The sequence below is a fragment of the Meriones unguiculatus genome, chromosome 2 (assembly GCF_030254825.1).
Source record: "Meriones unguiculatus strain TT.TT164.6M chromosome 2, Bangor_MerUng_6.1, whole genome shotgun sequence".
Taxonomy (NCBI): Eukaryota; Metazoa; Chordata; class Mammalia; order Rodentia; family Muridae; genus Meriones; species Meriones unguiculatus.
The window spans coordinates 8,926,852-8,946,604 of NC_083350.1; the positions used below are offsets into that span (position 1 = coordinate 8,926,852).

Below are 19,753 nucleotides of genomic sequence, written 5' to 3' on the forward strand. Positions count from 1 at the left end.
GAGCGGCCCGGGCGAGACAAAGGCGGCGGGCCGGAGCCCTGCCCGCGGCCGCCCGCTCCGGGAGGGGCCGCCCCGCGGCGGCGGCGGCGGCGGGGGGGGCGCGCGGGCGACGGCGCAGACACTCTATAAAGGGGCGAGCCCGGCGCGCCGGCGGAGACGGCGCCGCGCGGACGCCGCCAAAGTTTGCCGGCTGCGCGGCGCGGAGGGGCAGCCGCACCCCGGGCCGCCGAGGCCGCGGCCGGGCGCCGGAGGAGCGCGCGGAGGGCGCCGGAGCCCGGGCGGCGGGGCCCGCGATGTGAGCTGCGCGGGGCGGCGCGCACCCGGGTCCGCAGGCGCCGCGGCCCCTCCTCGCCGGCGCGGCCGCTAATTGCCGGAGCGGCCTCATTTGCATAGGCCGCCGGAGTCCGCTGGAGGCCGGCCAATCGGCGCGGCCCTCCGCTAATGGCCATGCATTATTCACCAGCCTAATTGCTCAGCCCCATGCGCGGCCCGCGTAGCCGCCGCCGCCGCCCCGCGCCCCGCGCCCCGCGCCCCGCGCCCCGCGCCCGCCCCGCGCTGTCCCCGCCGGCCGCCCCGCTGATGCCGCTGCCCCGCGCGGGGCCGGAGCGCCGCTAGCAGCATGTCTCGGCGCAAGCAGGCCAAGCCCCAGCACCTCAAGTCGGACGAGGAGCTGCCGCCGCAGGACGGGGCTGCCGAGCACGGTGAGGGCCGGGGACCACGGGGTGGCCCGGAGTTCCCGGGCGCCCACCCAGGTTGGGATGCGCGGGCGGTGGGAGCGGCCGCTCGCGTCCCGGAGTAGGAGAAAGTTGGCCCGCTCCCGCGAGCCGGTGTGGCTGCGAGTCCAGCCCCTCGGCCGGGCTGACCAACCCGGACTGGGTCTCCGCCGAAGCGCGCGGGCGCCGAGAAGAGTTGCGGGGCCAAGTAAACTTGGCTCCGCTGCTCGGAACTGGGGTGCTGCGGTCGGGCTGGCTCCGGGACCGATCCGGGCCGACTGGGCCGGCGGCTGAGGGCCGCTCGCGGGGAGCGGGCGGGAGCGGGGGTCCGCGCTGCCGACTCCGCGCTGCTCCAGCTCTCTGCGCCCGCCCGCAAGCCGCTTGGGTGGGCCCGGAGCCTCCAGAAGGCGCCCGGACCCCGATCTCGCTCAGAGCTGACCCCCGGGAGGGGGCGGCGGCGGGGAACGGGTCCGGGGCTCCCCTACCGCCGGACGCGGGCCCTGGAAGCCGCCGCCTGGCCAGCTTTGTTCGGCGTCGCGCGCCCTGCTGCCCGGCCGGGGCTCGCCCGGAGCCCGCCGGGGCCCCAGGGCCACCCCGGTGATCCCAGTGTCTGTCGCCTGTCCCTGATACCGTCCGCAGGCCGCCTCCGCTGACCCTTGGGCCGCGAACCCCGCGGTGTCCCAGAGCGTTGACAAATCCAATCATCCCTTTCGGAAGCAGTGGGAAGTAAATGTCTCTTGGCCTTTGCTTAATGGCCGACTGGGGAATTGTGGGGCGCGAGCACAGCTGTTTCTTTCGGGGCTAGTGCGTGCGTGCGGTGAGGCCTCGGCACGTTTCTGGCGGATTGCAGGTTTTCCCTTCGGCCTTTTCGCACTCTTTTGGATGCACCGAAATCGGGCGCTCGAGGCACCTCGCAGTGACTTCGCTGGTAGGAACTTCCTCCTCCACCATCCAAAAGTGCAGGGCAGGCATTATCGACGTGAGACGCTGGGGAAGATGCCAGTGTGGTAGAGTTGAAGTTTAGCACCCTAAAGTTTCTGACACCCCGAATCCGTGAGCCCCGGGCGCCAGTTTCCAAAACTGGCGCCCCTTGCCAGGGTCACCGGGGCGCCGGCAAGGAGGCCGAGAAGGAGCGGCCGCGTATGACACGGAGCTCCCCCAACTAGTTCGAGGTGGAATCATTTACTCCTTAAAAGCCAACTTTTATGAGCAACGTGTTGTTAATTGTTTAGAGGCATATTCTAAATAATCTTTTAACTATGAAAACGATACCATCTTTAAAACACACACACACACAACCCAGTCTCAAAACCCTAAGAGACAGACGGAATTTAAGGGTTTAACGCACAGCGGTAAAGTTTGACTAAGCACGTCGCAGTAGAAAGTGAGAAAATGCCCACAGCAGCCCTGGAATGAATTAAATCAAATGGGACTCGTTGGGTCTTTTTGTTGCCATGAGGTGAGGGACCCGCAACTCTGCAGCCAAGTCAGCCAAGATTAGAACAGGCGATATGCTAAAAAGAAACGCTTGCATATGTTGGGGAGATTAGGGACAAAGAATCTTTTTGTCATGGAAATGGATTTTTTTTTGTTTTGTTTACTTCTTCACATAGAATTTCTCACACTTGGGTTGTTTTGTATTACCCTCAATGACTACATGATCAAATGAATGGATTTATTTCTGCCGAATGAGAAAGACAGTCTTTCCCTCAAAAGAACTACACTGCATCCCAGTGAGGAATTTTAAAGCTTCATTATTACGGCTCCTGAATAGCTCAAAATCCGCTTTCACAGCCGCCCTAAAATGCAACAGTGTAAATACTTCTCTGCTTTGTAGGGTCTTTATCAAAATGTGCAATGTCTCCTTTTATTAAAGCATATTTTAATTAATAGAGTAAACCCTCGTGTATTTAACAATTAACAAGCTGAGGCACTGTTGTTCATTTTTAATTTCGCTTCAGAAATGTGAGTGTGGTAAAGTTAATCGTGTAAACACGTCGGAGGATATATAACCCCGACAGTGTTGAAAACCCCAGATAGTCAATTATTTACGAGTTCTCCTTTGAATTCTGCTCGCTGCTCGAGTTTATCTCGAGACTCCCATGTCCAGGTTTTCCATCCTTTCGGGAGTGGCGTTTTCATCCAGGCTGTGTTTTCTACAGCCATTCAGACTTCTGATCCCGAGGTTGCCACAGTTCCTCATCATATTTTGCAACAGGCCAAAAATAGCCTGTCTGAGGCTGAGCCCTACTCAGGCTGTATGCGCCCCTCGGGTCTGAAGAAGACTTCGGGCAAACTTCTGGTGTAATTGTTCTGAAGCAGGTTGCTCCTGGAGCATCAAAGATTCTCTGTTCCCCAGGAAGTCAAGGAATGCTCATGCTGTCTTAACTCTAAGAGAAACGAGAAAAGTAGTTGTTGTGTGTGTGTGTTTTTTTTAAGGTGAATGCTTGTGTAAACTAAATTACTCCGTTGTCATTTTAAATCTTTATTATTATTATTATTATTATTATTATTATTACATGCAGCGGCAACAAATATGTGCTGCATGGAGTTATAAGTGGGCTAAGAGCACAGTGTTTTGGAAATGAAGTAAATGATTCCTTTGTATCACTTTGGGTGTGACATGTTAATTAAAGCACTAGGTCCATCTCTGCAGGAAAATTGAAGGCTTTTGTTAATACCACACAGAACAGATACCATATGTTTTAAAAAATGAGACTAGTAGAGGGCAAAGAGACGTAAGTCATGTTGATTTCTAGGAGAAGCCATATATTTTTATGTTTTATTTTTCAGGACTTGGTTTTTAGACAAACAATGAAGAAAAAAAAAATGCAACAATAGCTTTGGTTCTCTCCTGACCTTAGCACTGAAGGAATGAATTGACAAATCTGAATGAAAACAAGCAACTCTGCCTTATGGAAAGTTCTGGAGTTGCCCTGTGATAAAATTTTATTTTAAGTTACTGAGACCTAAATCCCAAATAGAAACTGTGGTTTTAAATTGTTTGTTCATGAATGTTTCCCATTTTAGAAAACAATGTGATTCAGCTTTGGGCTTCAGTTAGATCTGTGCCACCAATGGTGACATCCTCTGAGCCAGCTGAAGATTTTTGTTCTAAGAAAAAACTAATTAAAACTTCCAGGGACCGTGCCACACTTCAGCCCCACCAAGAACTTTAAAGACACTGCAACCGTGTGTTGGCCAAAGAAAGAGAAAAACAGTTCCTAAAGATACACGTCTCTGTCCTGGGAAAGTCTGTCTTTGAGAAAGAACAAAAGAATATTGTAATTTAAAACAGTTTTTGAGGATGTGTCTTCTTTGTGGGCAACGAATTACTTCACGGTGCTTTTCTTTCCTACCAATTTACAGTATATGGCTACCTTAAAATTTCTTTCAAATGTGTTGGGTCTTCAACCTAAGAGCTAACCAGTGGAATTCAGACTGTTTAAGTTGAGAGAGAGAAAGCCACCAGTGCTCAGTGAAGAGACCTTTCTTTCTTTTATCTGTATATGCAGGGTTTGCCTCCAGCCCCCCCCCCCAAGTACTCGCATTTACATTCAGCATACCAAAAGGGACAATACAGAAGCCACTTTCTTACATCCACTGGCAGATTGTTTTCTCTGAAACATGAAAGGTAGAAAGTAAGTGGAGGGGGGGGAGGGGGAGGAAGAATTTGCAAACATTTCTTTTTAAAATAACGCTCAAAAACTTAACCTGTTTAAAAATGCATGCTCCCAAAATGGGTGCCAATTAATTCCACCTTAAAGAGAGCTGATTGTGAGACAAGAGTTAGGGAATTTTAGAAGAGTATTCTGAACTTTTCAAAGCCTATGCCTAATCCAGGTTTTTCAGATGTGTTCAGACGGAGGGAAAGGTATGGAGGGAGAAGCAGCAGGAATTACTTAGCAAGCTGATTATTTCTTTGTATCCAGAATGGTGGTTGAAAACAAACAAAAGTGGGTCAGATTTCATTTTCTGCCTTACTGTCCATCTCCTGGTGGCCTTGAGAGCATTTTCTTTGGGGATGGGGAATACAACAAACAGAGCTAAGATTTCGGTTCTGTGAAGTAGCCAACAGTTGGAATTTAACATTCGTATGTGTAAGTATTGGCACAAGGTCTTGTGTAAGTAAATTAAAAAATCTTTTAAGCTGCTAATGCGATTTCTCACCATCTTTTAATACAGCAACCCAGTTTCGAGTGTCGTTTTTTAAAAATAATATGATAAAAAAGAGTTTCTCTTTTTTCTCTTTTTCTTTACTGTTTTATTGGCTTTTCTTTTTCTGCGTGATTTCTTGACTAGTTGCCAGTATAAGAAAGAGCAGTGAATCTTAGACAATATCAAGAGGATGTGAGCTAGTTCTCCTGTTGGCAGGGCCCTTCTGTAATTAGTGTGTGTTAGGTTGCTGCACATTTCATAGACAACCTATGTGGAAACCAAATTTTGGTAATTGTTTTAATTAAACTGTCATTAAGGTGCCTTGGGTTTTTTCTCTTGCGATTTCAATACAGTTATGATTTAAGATGTGCTCCGCTGTGTGGCTGCCAAACAAACAAGGCGAGTCAAGCTCCAGAAAGTGAAAAATGCCGTTTTTAACAAAATAATGGGATGACCTTTATGATCGTGACCAAGATTGATTTGTTTCTTAATTAAAGGAAAGGGGTTCTGGCCACCAAAGGGAGCTGATGGTCCCCACCCACGTGTGTTCCCGTCTGAGGGTGGACCTTTTCTCTCACCTCTAGCCTAGCTGGGTGTGCTCTAGGAGGCTCCGTCCCCTTCGCATTCTTTGCAAGCATAGTGACTTCATAGTAAGGCGTGGAACCGTTCCCAAGTGTGAGACCCTAGGAAAGGTGGGTAGCAGAATGCTGGCCGGCTTGCGCACTCTCCCTGAAGGTGAGTCTTTAGGAGTGCTGTGGCAAGCCTTGCTGACTTAACCTTTGCCTGCTTTGCCCTGCCAGAGGCGTCCACTAGATGTCAAGCTCATAATACAATTAGTGCATCTGTGCTGTTGACCTTGGCAACAGGGCTCACCACCAGCCCTTTAAGTGTAAACTCGGAGTCCGAGCGTTAACCAGGGATCCCATGAGTTTGTTCCGGGCAGTACACGCTTATCAAATGCCATCCAGTGCAGCACAAGTGTTTATAGCTCTTGGAAGAAGAGAAACTGGCTTGCTTTTGTGTAGCCATTACATCTTGAACGGTTTAATTAACCCTGCAGGTGCCAGGCCACTTTGTCCTCATTCCTCAGCATTGCGGGTCCTCAGAGTGGCCTCAGACGGAGCTGTTTGATAATAGTCTTGTGTAATTTGTACACATGGAGAGTCGCTGGCACCATGGGGTGGGTGGTGGCTTTTCCAGTATGACTTTCTGCTTGTATGCAAATTTCTCCCGTAGAAGTGAAACCGTACGGTGAGGTAATGACCGGCGGTGGAAATGACTTACTCGCCAGCCCAGGTGCCTGAAGCCAGGGCCTACAGGTGATCTCAGCCTCTTTCCTAGTTGCGGTGTGGCTAGAGCTATTTCAGTGTAGGCATTTCTGTACCAAACCCACTTTGCTTGCTCACTAAATCTCTCCCCTCCACCCTCCCCGGAAGAGTTCGTAGGCGCTCTGATAGTGGATTTCCCTCCAGTGGACACTTTCTAGGAGGCATGTCATAAAATGATGTGGAGTTCTTTTCTTCAAATTGTGGAGATCTCTGTATTTGAACCACCCTCATCAAATTATGATCAGAATTTCTGGCTTCTGCTGACATGTCTCAGGTCTGTGGTTTTTGTGAAGCACGAATCGTGATGTGAGCTTGAGTCTAGCGTGACAGCTGGATGAAAGGCCGATTGTGCAAGCCTTGAAGTGCAACAAACATCTTTCTATCAAAGTGACTGTGTGTGCCCTGCCACCTCAGCTTTGTGTCCCATAAAGGGACAGTGTCTCTGGCCCTGGAGCTTCACCGCACAGATCAAAACCCAACCAGTTTAAACAGAAGACGCCTGGGGCCTGTGCCACAGGTGGTCGTGACTTAACAAATTTGTGATGTAGGCCACTGACTAAGAGGGAGCCTGTGGGTCAGTGCCTCGCCGAGCATAGCAATACTGCCCTCCACCGTTCAACTCTGAGCACAGGCTGCCAGGTCTGGGGTAGAAGGGCAGAAATTTTTCTTTTGCGCCTGGAATTTCTTCTACATTGTTAAACACAGTGGGGGTCTCTATTTGTCTCCTCCTGTGACACAGCTTGGGCTCAGTGTGGCGATAATTCATCTTTCTTTATGGGATTCAAAGCTATCATAAGGAGTTAAAAAGAATTAATTTGCAAGAAAATAAGTGTCTCCAAAGAGTTTGAGAAAACTTGAGAAATGCTTGCTACATTTTTAAGAGATGGAAAGACAAAGGGAAAAGTGGGGTTTTCTCTCCGGAAGACCCACCTGGCATTTTAAAGCTACTAGTTAAAGAGGGGAAGTTTAACATGCCTCTCTCAACACTAAACAAGCCTGCCTTCTCCCTTTGTTAATTGTAATGAATTAAAACTATGTAATGAAAGTGTAGCAAAATAAAGGGAACCCGAAGTCAGCAAGTTTACTACTGCTTTTTAATGGGTAAAATTCTTTACACTTTTGAAAAGAGAAAGCAAAAATAAGCCTTGCTAAGAACTATGCATAAATATTTGTATAGAGAAACACGGAGTCTCAAATATCTTTATACATTGCAATGTTTTTCACTTGTGCCTCGAAAAAGATCATGTTCTAGGAGACAGAAAGCATGGTGTCATTTTTCAAAACTAACCAGGAGAGAAAGCTGAGAGAGTCAGAGAGGCTGTGGTAGGTGAGAATGTGCCGACAATCGGCAGACTTTTATTAAACATGCTATTTCATCAGCGAGTACAAAAACGCATGTGCTCTTAAAATGAGTGCCCTGAAGCTGGCTGCCTTGTGTTGTTTTTTTTTTTTTTTTTTTTTTCTGAGCGACTGCGGGCCTTCTCCTTCTCCTCTGCTAGCCACAAACAGGACTCTTGCTCAAGATGGAGTTAGAAACCCTAAGTGCTGGGGTGACATAAATCAATCCCAAATTTATTTTTTAGTCTTCTCAGTGCAGATAACTGGTTTCCCAGGGTAGTGAGGACTGTGTGGTCCTTTTGGTAGTTATCTTGACCTGGTAGCCGCCATCACCAGCTGGTCTGCCAGCTAGGAGGAGAAAGGCCCTTCTAGGAGAGACATCTATCACGCAGATGAATTAGTTGGTCAACTGGCATTTTCTCCCCATAATGTATGGGTGTATGCAACCTTTATAGTAACATAATATAAAATGCCTGCCTAATCCCTGCCTAGTCAGTTTCATCTCTTAGTTGTTCACCAACCAGTAGGCAAAAATAAAAATTACTTTGACAGAAATGAGAATGATTAGAATGCTAATTTAAAAAAAAAAATCTCCTCAAAAAAAAGGAAAAAAAAAGAATGAGAATTAAAAACTTGAATTGTTAATAAATTTCTTTCCGTTGTCCTTTTGAAGAGTGTACCTCCCTGATTCCCATTACCAATAAGGTAAACATTTTAAGCAAAATTGACCAGTAGGCTAATATCTATTACTTTTCAGCATGGTGGCCATTTCAGAATGTAAGCTTAAGTGAAACATGGTTAAATAATATAATCCTGGCTTTAAAAGATGGCAGAGTTAAAGGATATTAGCAGCAATGTGATAAAATTATAAAGTGCAGCCAGGGCATCCATCTGGGCTTTCTTCTGTGGAGAACAAATAATAACTTGTTTTCAACTTCACACATAGACACTGTGATACATGCCTGTAGTCAAAAGCAGGTTGTAATTTAATTTCTCTCACACTCTGCAGAATGCATCAGAGGTCAGCACGTGTGATCAGTGACTCCAAAGAGTCCTGTCCTTAGGAAAGCATGCTATGTTCAGATCCCTGGCCGTCAGTTCGGTTAAAAGGTATTTTGTTGCTTAAAAACATTTCAAATACAGACAAGTTCAGCTCCACAGAGGGAACATTAGTCTTTTATTTGTATTTGTGCTTATCTTAATAAATTTCTGCTTATCTCCAACTTCTATAAAAGAGATCTAGTTATACTCAAATTTAGAAAGCACAGCTCTTGCTTGAGCGTGAGACGGAAGGGCCTGTGTCACTGGCACTTTAAACAGACCCCAGCAGAAATGTGAAGTGGCAATTCTCATTTATTTGCCCCAGATAAAAAATGCAAATCATATTGAAGAATCCTCCCCCCCAACTGTAGTTTTTAAGATCACTCTTTTGCCAAAAGTGAAATTCATGATGAAGCCTGGCTCATGAGCAAATTGTTGCCAGGCTTGTTTCCTTAGGCTCATTAACATAAAGAACTGTTAACAGGTCCAAAGGGTCAGAGTGCCTTTTCCTTACAATTTCCTCCTTCAATTTGGAAGGAGTATAGGTGGAAGATCATTTTACTTTGAACAAAATATCTTATGTTGAGCTAATTGTCACTTAAGATTGCATTAAACAAAATGACATTATTTGGTAGAACACGTTCAAACATTCCATGCACACTTTGTACAGCTAAGAAACATTTTAATTTAGCAGCCCTCGAAATGGAGAAAAAAAAATGAAATTAACCTGAGGGATCCTTTCTCAGCTTCAATGCCTTTGGAAGTGAACCCTAAAAACACTTAACACATGAAAAAAAAAAAACTAATGGGGGTGTAAAAATGCAAATCTTTAAGGTAAATAGAGAATTGTTTGGCTTGAGACCCCTTTGAAAAGCGTGGGGTCTCTGTGTCACAGTGCTGCACTTTGTTACAGGAAAATCTGGGAAATGTTCATTTGTGAAGGCATAACTTACAGTACTGCAGTTAATTCTTACCACACTGAGTGCGCTCTAAATGATCTCAAAGTCAACCCACCTTTAAGCGCGTTCTGAATGAATTCTTCCTAGTGCACACCTAATATAAAGAAAATGTATTCTTTCAGAAAGACACTTTTGGTTTTGATACTTAAGGTGTCTACACCTTCAGTCTTGCACACACTGACATTTTTATCTCCTTCAAGGAGGTGCATGTAGATAATATTTCAAGGCACTAGCAATTTTTAATTTGTTGGCATTTTCTTTTTTAGAAAGTACTAAAATTATAGTTTTTATATCATAGCTTTACATGTTGGAAAGCAACTTCTCATAGCCAGCTTCTGCTAAGTTATTTCTGTGCGTCTATTTTACTGCTTAATGCAAATGAGCTCTTTAATGTCACTTAGGTGTGTGTAAACATAATGTGTACGATGTATATATATGGTTTTGAGGAACATGTAATTAATTAAAAAAATCATAAATTAAAAATATTGACAATTGGTTATATTTTTTTTAAATTAAGCTACTGGAATTTTGAAGAGCTCGTTGTTTGTTTCTATTGAATGATTAAAAAATTCTAACCTTCCCCGAATTCCTGTCCCATAACCTTAAGCAGGTTTGCAGTTAGTTTTGCATACATTTGGGAAAGTTGAGCATGAAGTATTTGCTTTGCTAATGTGCCTATCTGCTGTATAAATCGGTTGTGTCTTTGCTCCTAGCTACCCTCAACCTCATTACAGATACCTATTACCTTCCTTCCCCCACGCAGTAATGAGCCTGACTGCAGCAGCCTGATCTTCGCACTGAGTTTAGTTTAAAAGTCTATGGGGTTTATGGGCTGCAGCTCTAAGTTCTTTCCCCTTCAAATGGCTTAGCCAGTTAAGAAAATGCTAATTGAATGCTGCTAATAATTTTTAAAGGCATGTATAAATTACCTGGAAATAATGGCCTCATGGAAAGCAATGGACCAGCCACAGAAAAAAAATATTTATATATTTTTTTATTTTATTTTCCAGAGAAGGAGTGGGAGTTTCCTGGACAAAATTTCCTGGACCAAAAAAAGAAAAATATTCTGCTCAATATGGGGCTGAATTAACCTCCCCAACCCCCCCAAAAAAATTGTTAAAAAATTGTTAGAGACTTTTTTGGCAAGTCCACGTGCTGGTGTTGGAACACCAGTGCCCTTTCAGGATGGGGCTAGAGTTGTTTTGTTCTCAACTTTGCACACTTCACAAAGAGCTGACTTGCCGTGACCTTTGCTCTGTTCAGCCGATCTGCTGCTGTCACTCTATTTGCAAGGTGACAGAAACAACAACAGTGGCACCTAGGCTGGCATGCAAACCCAGGCGGCCGTGGGCACCACACCCCACCACTGTGACCCAAAAATCCAGAGCTGGAAGTGTCACTCGGTGTCGATTTCTCCTTCCCGTCCAGCTATTTATTTGATCAGGTGTGAATTAGAGTTGTTCATTAAACACGGTTGTTATTCGGCACAAGAGGGTTAGGGGAGACAGAGGAAGTAGCTGCCTACAACAGTAATTAAACATGTGTAACCAATTAGAGGCTTTTCCACGATGGTGCAAGCATATAATTTGCTAAGTCTTTCTATGAGAATAGATGAAAATAGGTACAAAAAGTGTGTCTGACTACAACATTCTCATGTTAAACATGTCAACATCAATGAACCTTAAATATATAATTCCTAGTTTGTTAGCAAACCACTGAACTCTATTGGCTAATCACAATAACATGTAATTTTAAGTTCATTTTGCCAAAGAATATTGCATCTGACAGAGCCGATTAATTGTACTAAACATTTTAGGCCTAGAGTATATTGATAGTCACATGGCAAATCCTAAAATGCAGAGGCCTCTGCCTTCCGAAAAAGAAGGGAAGAGGACACAATTGGGATCTTAAGGAGTGCATATAGTTTCTTTGTTATATTCACAAATCATAGTATTTAGCCTAAATTTCCTACATGAAGTGAATGCCCATTGATTCAAAAGATTCTGTGGGCTTAGAAATGATAAATCCATGCTCCCGGCCCACACCGCGCAGGCGTCCTGTCAGGTGCGGGTGTGTGGGGAAGGTTAAGGATTAGCTCGGCGATGTTAAGTGAACTCTGGCTGAGGCGTCTCTAATTTTGTTGGAAATGAGGAAGCCCGATGGTAAAGGGGAATCCTAATGAGCCCGTCGAAGGCTGGCTTTGTACCCGACAGACAGGGCGGCTGCGGATTGTATGAAGGCATTGGAAATCGATGTGTTCTATGGAATTTCATTAAGAAGCAGTATCCACAATTGATAGAGCCTCATAATTTGATGGATTGTGCTAAGAAAATGATTAGCTAGCTAGAAAGAGTCATAGAACACACACGCTGAGACGTCAGAAATGTTGAAGTGGGGTAATTTGTACAAAATAAAAAATATTGATTTTACCGATGTGCAAAATTTTGAAATGGAGGGCGGCTGTCTGGCGGAGCCCGGCTGATGTAATCTCTTGGTTTCCTAGGCGTCCCGGGGGACGGAGCGGAGGACGCGGACAGCGGCAGCGAGAGCAGGAGCGGCGGCGAGGAAACCAGCGTGTGCGAGAAGTGCTGCGCAGAGTTCTTCAAGTGGGCGGACTTCCTGCAGCACAAGAAGGCCTGCACCAAGAACCCGCCGGTGCTGATCGTGCACGAAGATGAGCCGGCGCCGCCCTCCGAGGACTTTCCAGAACCTTCTCCTGCCAGCTCGCCCAGCGACCGCGCTGAGAGTGAGGCGGCTGAGGAGGTGGCGCCCTCGGAAGGCAGCGAGGTGAAGGCCGCGACGAAGGAGGCCGAGCCCATGGACGTGGAGGCATCTGCAGACAAGGGCCCCCCGGGCCCGGGTGTGGCCCCACCGCCACCAGCACTGCCGCCGCAGCCGGAGCCTGCGGCCTTCAGCATGCCGAGTACCAACGTGACGCTGGAGACGCTGCTGAGCACCAAGGTGGCCGTGGCACAGTTCTCTCAGGGGGCGCGCGCCGGCGGCACCGCGGGCGCCGGTGGCAGCGTGGGCGCTGTGGCTATCCCCATGATCCTGGAGCAGCTGGTGGCGCTGCAGCAGCAGCAGATCCACCAGCTGCAGCTCATCGAGCAGATCCGCAGCCAGGTGGCCCTGATGAGCCGGCAGCCTGGGCCTCCGCTAAAGCCCTCGGCCAGCGCCCCGGGCACGGCCGCCGTGCAGCTCCAGGGCCTGGCTCCGCACGCGGCCCTCCAGCTCTCCGCCGGGCCCGCCGCCGCCTCTGCCGGCTCAGGCTCCACCCTGCCCGCAGCCTTCGATGGCCCCCAGCACCTGTCGCAGCCTGCATCTGGCACAAGCACTCCCGGCAGCACCGGTACTGGCCCGGCCGAATCTGGGGCACACCCAGCCTGCAGCACTGGCCCGGCTCCAGGGGCTGTGGCCGCAGCACCCAGCACAGTGGGCAACTCGGTGCAGCCCCAAAATGCATCTACACCCCCTGCCCTGGGCCCCGGACCCCTCCTCAGCTCAGCCTCCAATCTGCCAAACCCTCTGCTACCTCAGACTTCGTCCAGCAGCGTCATCTTCCCCAACCCGCTGGTTAGCATTGCTGCCACAGCCAATGCCCTGGACCCCCTGTCGGCCCTTATGAAGCACCGCAAGGGCAAACCCCCCAATGTGTCAGTGTTCGAGCCCAAGGCCAGTGCCGAGGACCCTTTCTTTAAGCACAAGTGCAGGTTCTGTGCCAAGGTCTTCGGCAGCGACAGCGCCCTGCAGATCCACCTGCGCTCCCACACAGGGGAGCGGCCCTTCAAGTGCAACATCTGCGGGAACCGCTTCTCCACCAAGGGCAACCTGAAGGTCCACTTCCAGAGGCACAAGGAGAAGTACCCCCACATCCAGATGAACCCCTACCCTGTCCCCGAGTACCTCGACAACGTGCCCACCTGCTCCGGGATTCCCTACGGCATGTCCCTGCCCCCAGAGAAGCCCGTGACCACCTGGCTGGACAGCAAGCCAGTGCTGCCCACTGTGCCCACATCAGTAGGGCTGCAGCTACCCCCTACTGTCCCTGGCAACCACAGCTACGCCGACTCCCCTAGCATTACTCCTGTCAGCCGTTCCCCTCAGAGGCCCTCTCCAGCATCCAGCGAATGCACCTCTCTCTCTCCTGGCCTCAACAATACTGAGTCCGGTATCATGGTGAGGCCCGAGTCGCCCCAGGCGCTCCTTGGTGGGCCTCCACTCACTAAAGCAGAGCCAGTCAGCCTGCCCTGTTCCAGCACTAGGACAGGGGACGCTCCTGTGGTGGGCGGGCAGGTGAGTGGATTGCCCACTTCGGCTGCCACCACCGTCACAGACAGCGCCTGCACGAGCCTTGGCAGCCCTGGCCTTCCGGCCGTCTCTGACCAGTTCAAGGCCCAGTTTCCTTTCGGCGGGCTGCTTGACTCTATGCAAACGTCAGAGACCTCAAAACTGCAGCAGCTGGTGGAGAACATTGACAAGAAGATGACCGACCCCAATCAGTGTGTCATCTGCCACCGTGTGCTGAGCTGCCAGAGCGCACTGAAGATGCACTACAGGACGCACACGGGGGAGAGGCCCTTCAAGTGCAAGATCTGTGGCCGCGCCTTCACCACCAAGGGCAACCTGAAGACGCACTTTGGGGTGCACCGCGCAAAGCCCCCGCTCCGAGTGCAGCACTCCTGCCCCATCTGCCAGAAGAAGTTCACGAACGCTGTGGTGCTGCAGCAGCACATCCGGATGCACATGGGCGGGCAGATCCCAAACACGCCGCTGCCTGAGGGCCTCCAGGCCATGGATGCCGAACTGCCCTTTGACGAGAAGACTGCAGAGACCCTCAGCAGCTTTGATGATGACATTGATGAGAACTCCATGGAGGAGGAGGAGCCGAAGGACACTGCCAGTGACTCCTCCAAACCACTCCTTTCCTACTCGGGGTCCTGTCCACCCTCGCCCCCATCGGTCATCTCCAGCATCGCCGCCCTGGAGAATCAGATGAAAATGATCGACTCAGTCATGAACTGCCAGCAGCTGGCCGGCTTGAAATCAGTGGAAAACGGGTCTGGGGAAAGCGACCACTTGAGCAATGACTCCTCCTCCGCGGTGGGTGACCTGGAGAGCCGCAGTGCCGGCAGCCCTGCCCTGTCAGAGTCCTCCTCCTCCCAGGCCCTGTCGCCTGCTCACAGCAACGGTGAGAGCTTCCGTTCCAAGTCTCCGGGTCTCGGCCATCAGGAGGACCCACAGGAGATCCCACTGAAGACTGAAAGGCTGGACAGCCCACCCCCCGGCCCAGGAAACGGAGGTGCCCTGGACCTGACAGCGGGCCATCCCGGCCGGCCACTCATCAAGGAGGAGGCCCCCTTCAGCCTGCTGTTCCTGAGCAGAGAGCGGGGTAAGTGTGCAAGCACTGTGTGTGGTGTCTGTGGCAAGCCTTTTGCTTGCAAAAGCGCGCTGGAAATCCACTACCGCAGCCATACCAAGGAGCGGCCATTTGTCTGCACGGTCTGCAGGCGAGGCTGCTCCACTATGGGTAACTTAAAGCAGCACTTACTGACACACAAGTTGAGAGAGCTGCCTTCTCAGGTGTTTGACCCCAACTTTACTCTAGGTCCCAGCCACAGCACACCCAGCCTGACCTCCAGCCCCGCGCCCACCATGATCAAAATGGAAGTGAACGGTCACAGCAAGGCCATCGCATTGGGTGAGGGCCCAGCCCTACCAGCCGGGGTCCAGGTCCCTACTGGGCCCCAGACAGTGATGAGCCCGGGCCTGGCACCCATGCTGGCACCCCCACCGCGCCGGACACCCAAGCAGCACAACTGTCAGTCCTGTGGGAAGACCTTCTCCTCAGCCAGTGCCCTGCAGATCCATGAGCGCACCCACACTGGGGAGAAGCCCTTCGGCTGCACCATCTGCGGCAGGGCCTTCACCACCAAGGGCAACCTCAAGGTAAGAGGGTCACAGGTCGGAGGCGGCGGCCAAGCCGCTGGCACCTGTGGACGGCCCCGGCACCCCTTCTCTAGGCTGCCTGCAGAGGTTCTGTCTTCACCCTCATGTGTATGTCCTATAGAGACTTGTGGAGTGAGTTGTTCGTACATACACAGTGTGAGTGTTTGTAGTATGTGCATGTGTATATACCTGTGTGTATGAATAGTGCGCATGCGTGTGCATGTACTCAGAAGATATGCAGCCCATTAAACAGCAGGAAGGGAAGCAGGGATCCATGTTCTACCGGAGCGAGCATACGTCTACATGCTCCTCTGATAGTACTGGCCTGCTCCAGGCCTAGGGTCATGATAGATGCTTGGCCCTCAGGCCGAAGACACAAACCTCTTGAATCCGTCAACAAAATCAACTTGGCCCTTAAGGGTTAGCATACAACACAAAGATTTGATTTGCCCTGTGAGGTCTAGAATGTTCTAACGTCCATGTGACTGCAGACAGGGCCCCCGGAAGGAACACAGGATGAGAAGCCCCCTCCCCACACACACACCTGAAGCCTGGAGGAAACGGAGGGTCTGTTGTGTCCCTGCTTAAGACCAAGGGCAGCTAAGTGTTCTCTGAAGACCGGCTGCCGGCAGGTGCTGCAGATGCTGCTGGCCTTAGCCAAGCAGACACTGCCTGCCCAGGCCTCGGAAGCCTCTCCAGAGAAAGCCAGCGGTCAATACCCGAGGCTCTGTGCTGAGCCAGCACAGACCGAACAGGAGTCTCCTGAGGACCCTGTTGCTCTGGGCGGCCCAGGAGGATCTTAGTGCAAGTTTTTTTCCTGTTCGAGAGGAAGCAAGAGAGAGGGAGAGTTGAAGACTTCAAGTTTGAGACCTTTTAAAATTTTGAAAGTGAGCTGGGGAGATAGCTGAGCCTAGTCTCGTTGGCGAGTTCCAGCCAGTAAGAATCTGGGGGAGGGGAGAACCACGCTTGAGGAGCAGCACCAGCGGTGTCCTCTGACCCCCACATGCGCACACTGAGGTGGGGAATGAATGAAGCGGTGAACAAGTGCCTTTATCCTTAAAGCCCTCGTAGCAGTAGTGTCTAGTCTCCAGTGGTCTTGTGGGGTTTTTCTTGATGGGTGTGTATGTTGGTGTCTAACAAGTTTGTTCACTTATGCGCTGGTTTTGCTTTTTATATTCACAGAATGAAACACTGTGCGTATAGTACAGGGTGCTGGGTTCCACCTAACTGCGTTCAGTTGACCCCGGGCTAAGGCTTAGAATGTGGATAACTTGAGACACTGAAAGCAAGACATGGCTGCCTCGCAGTGCCAGGCGCCCTCACTCTCGGCTTGTCTCTCTGTGTCTCCCGCAGGTACACATGGGCACCCACATGTGGAACAACGCGCCTGCGAGGCGTGGCCGCCGCCTGTCTGTGGAAAACCCCATGGCCCTGCTCGGCGGGGACGCTCTGAAGTTCTCTGAGATGTTCCAGAAGGACTTGGCAGCTCGGGCAATGAATGTTGACCCGAGCTTTTGGAACCAGTATGCGGCTGCCATCACCAACGGGCTGGCCATGAAGAACAATGAGATTTCTGTCATCCAGAATGGAGGCATCCCTCAGCTCCCAGTAAGTCTAGGTGGCGGTGCCATCCCGCCTTTGGGTGCCATGGCTGGTGGGGTGGACAAGACACGCACTGGCAGTAGTCCACCCACTGTCAGCTTGGACAAAGCAAGTTCAGAGACGGCAGCCAGCCGGCCATTCACGAGGTTCATTGAGGAGAACAAGGAGATTGGAATAAACTAGCCTGATACCCTTAAGACTCCATCCTCCTCTTCTGCCCCGAGTCCGCTCCTCACTGATGGAGCGTCCGGCTTTGGACCCCACATGCCCAGACTCTCATTAATCTTTTACCCATGACAGAAAATATGTGCACCACGTGGCTGCTGTTAGGTGGCCTGGGGAGGGCCGCACGGTACTTCCTTCAGCAGTGGGTTTGACTGTTCTTAAGAACTCTGCAGCCTTTTAAATAAATTACAGACAAAAGCTTATGTGCTTGGAAAACGGCCTTAGGAACCGAAAAGAGCTGAGACCATATCTACTTCATTTCTCCTAAAACCGAGTGACCCTGTCATGTGGGGGAACAAGGTCCCCTGTGGTAATCCAGTGAGCTGCATTCGATGGTTTTGTTCAAATTCTGTAGACACTTGAACTCTGTTTTAGGGACCCTTCCTCTTGAAGAAGCAGTTCAGTGCTCCAAATGCTGTGTATTACGACAGTCTCTTCGTCTATAGTATTTATGTTAAGATTATGCGGGTAACAGACAATAAAACAGCCCAACCTTAAAATGAAGATTTTGAATCACAGAATACATCTGGCTATGTGATTTTTTTTTTAAAGCAAGATTTGCTTTATTATAAATAAGTGGATTAATTCAATGCAGGCAAAATTGTGACGTTCTATTGGGAAAGATAGCATGCTTTTTGTGTGCAAGTACCTGTCAGTAACACCCCCCCCCCTTTAATTTAAATGTTTGTAGCTGCTATGTGAACAATTGTTCTCTAGTTTGGTCTGTAGCCCCACAGTCGGCTGGGAACAAGTTACAGACAACCATCACCGTAAGATGATTCACGGCATTATACACAGTTGTGAGTAAATATTTCACATTATCAAAGCTGTATAATAAAGAGGCAATGTTTGTATAATGTGGTTGCAAATCTTAATTTATACAATTGCACTTTTAGTATTTTGTATTAGGGAGGTTTGTCTATAATTTGAAAATTTAAAAAAGATGTAAAGTATTTTATAACTCGTACTTCGGTTTAAAGAAAATGGAGAAAAAAATCATGTCACAATTTATTGTTTTGTCTTAAAGTCGAACATGAGAAATCTATGCTGTTTAAGCAGAAAAGCCACCAAGACTTGTCAGCACCTCAATAAAATAAGGCCTGCCATTTCTTAAATTAACATGATTTATTTAACTTTTCTACAAAACCCGTTGAAAAACTGTGAGCACCCTAACAAAACTTTGACAAATTAATCTTAGTCCCGTGACACAGAAAAGGCAAGGAAACAACAGAGTGAGCGTTGAGCAAGGGTGATTTCACTGTAGGCTCGCCTCTGTCTCTCTCAAACACGTGATACGTGGCCGCCTCACAGCACTGGCCAGGGCGCTCATGAGACAGGAAGACTGAGTGTGAGTGTCTGGCAGTCTAATCAGTCATAACTTTGACATTTTGTAAGTTGGTGATTTATCCAAGTAAAAATACAGTGCAGTGTCCTGATTATTCAGAATCTGCTGATGACTTGTCCAGAGTGCATCCAGTGGGCAAAGGAGCCAGATGCTGGGGGGCGGGGCTGAATCGAAACTTGAACGTCAGTGTTGTGTGTACTACCTCATTTTTGTGCATCGCAAGCATGCTGGGATGTGACATGATGAACTTCCAACAAAATTGCTCAAGACACACTGTAGGTAGCTGGGTACCTCGGCAGGGAGCTGTCCGCGCCTGAAGGCCAAACCAGATAGTGTGAAACAGAATGACAGCGCAGTCACCTCATACAACTGAACCAACAGGAAAAGACACTGCAGGGGAATGACTACCACTGGCCCACGGCTGAGCAGAAAGCTTTGGGGCCCCTTAGCGGTTCCTGTCTTTGGAATCAAACACTGAAATCTCTGACTCTGTTTTCCATGTAGTGAAATGAGGTGGAGCATCTCCAGGCCATGCCGTCTCCTGCTGGGGTGTGGGGCCAGGGGCTTCAGCTTTGGGAAGAGGAAGACAAGGTGGCTTAATGTTGCTGTGCTTTGGCAGTTAAATGTCTTGTTATTTATGTGTCCTTTTGGTGTGTGTCCTCCCCTCCCCCATCTTGGTTGGTATTTGGTACCATGTTAGTGTTCTTTTTTCTCTCAAAAGGATGTGTATATAACTTAAGAAAAGAGAAATGTAAAGCGTTATAAATGAGATGGCTGATGAAGGTGCAGTGGCCACCCCCATTCTGTGTTCAGGGCTGGCTGTCCCTCGGCGTGGTGAAGAGAGACACTATTTTTATACTGCAAAACCACTCGGGGTGAGGGCCTCCCAGAACCAGCCAGGGTGTTTGGCAGACCCGATATATTTTATGATTAAATCTCGTGGCTTGACACATCTACTGGCTGAAACGGATGTCGTAGTCTAGGTTACTATTTTTGTCATATGGAACTGAATAAAATGCAGGATGTCATATTATTTCTGAATTGTGTTCCCTGATTCTTCTCGGTGGAATTTGCGGTGGATGGATGTCTGTGGTGTTT

The 19,753-nt window shown here is 49.3% G+C and overlaps 1 protein-coding gene across 2 annotated transcripts; it reads left to right on the forward strand.

Annotated features, from left to right (window-relative positions):
• Positions 1-560: 560 nt before the first annotated feature.
• Positions 561-18,167, forward strand: Sall3 (spalt like transcription factor 3). Of its 2 annotated transcripts, XM_021662791.2 has the most exons (4): positions 561-701; positions 12,041-14,926; positions 15,143-15,483; positions 16,837-18,167. In XM_021662791.2, exons 1-4 carry the CDS (start codon positions 620-622, stop codon positions 17,266-17,268), a joined length of 3,741 nt encoding a protein of 1,246 aa, XP_021518466.2. In that variant the 5' UTR covers positions 561-619; the 3' UTR covers positions 17,269-18,167. The 2 variants fall into 2 exon arrangements, with proteins under 2 accessions (XP_021518466.2, XP_021518464.2); XM_021662789.2 differs by having other exon boundaries at positions 12,041-15,483.
• The last annotated feature ends 1,586 nt before the right edge of the window (positions 18,168-19,753 follow it).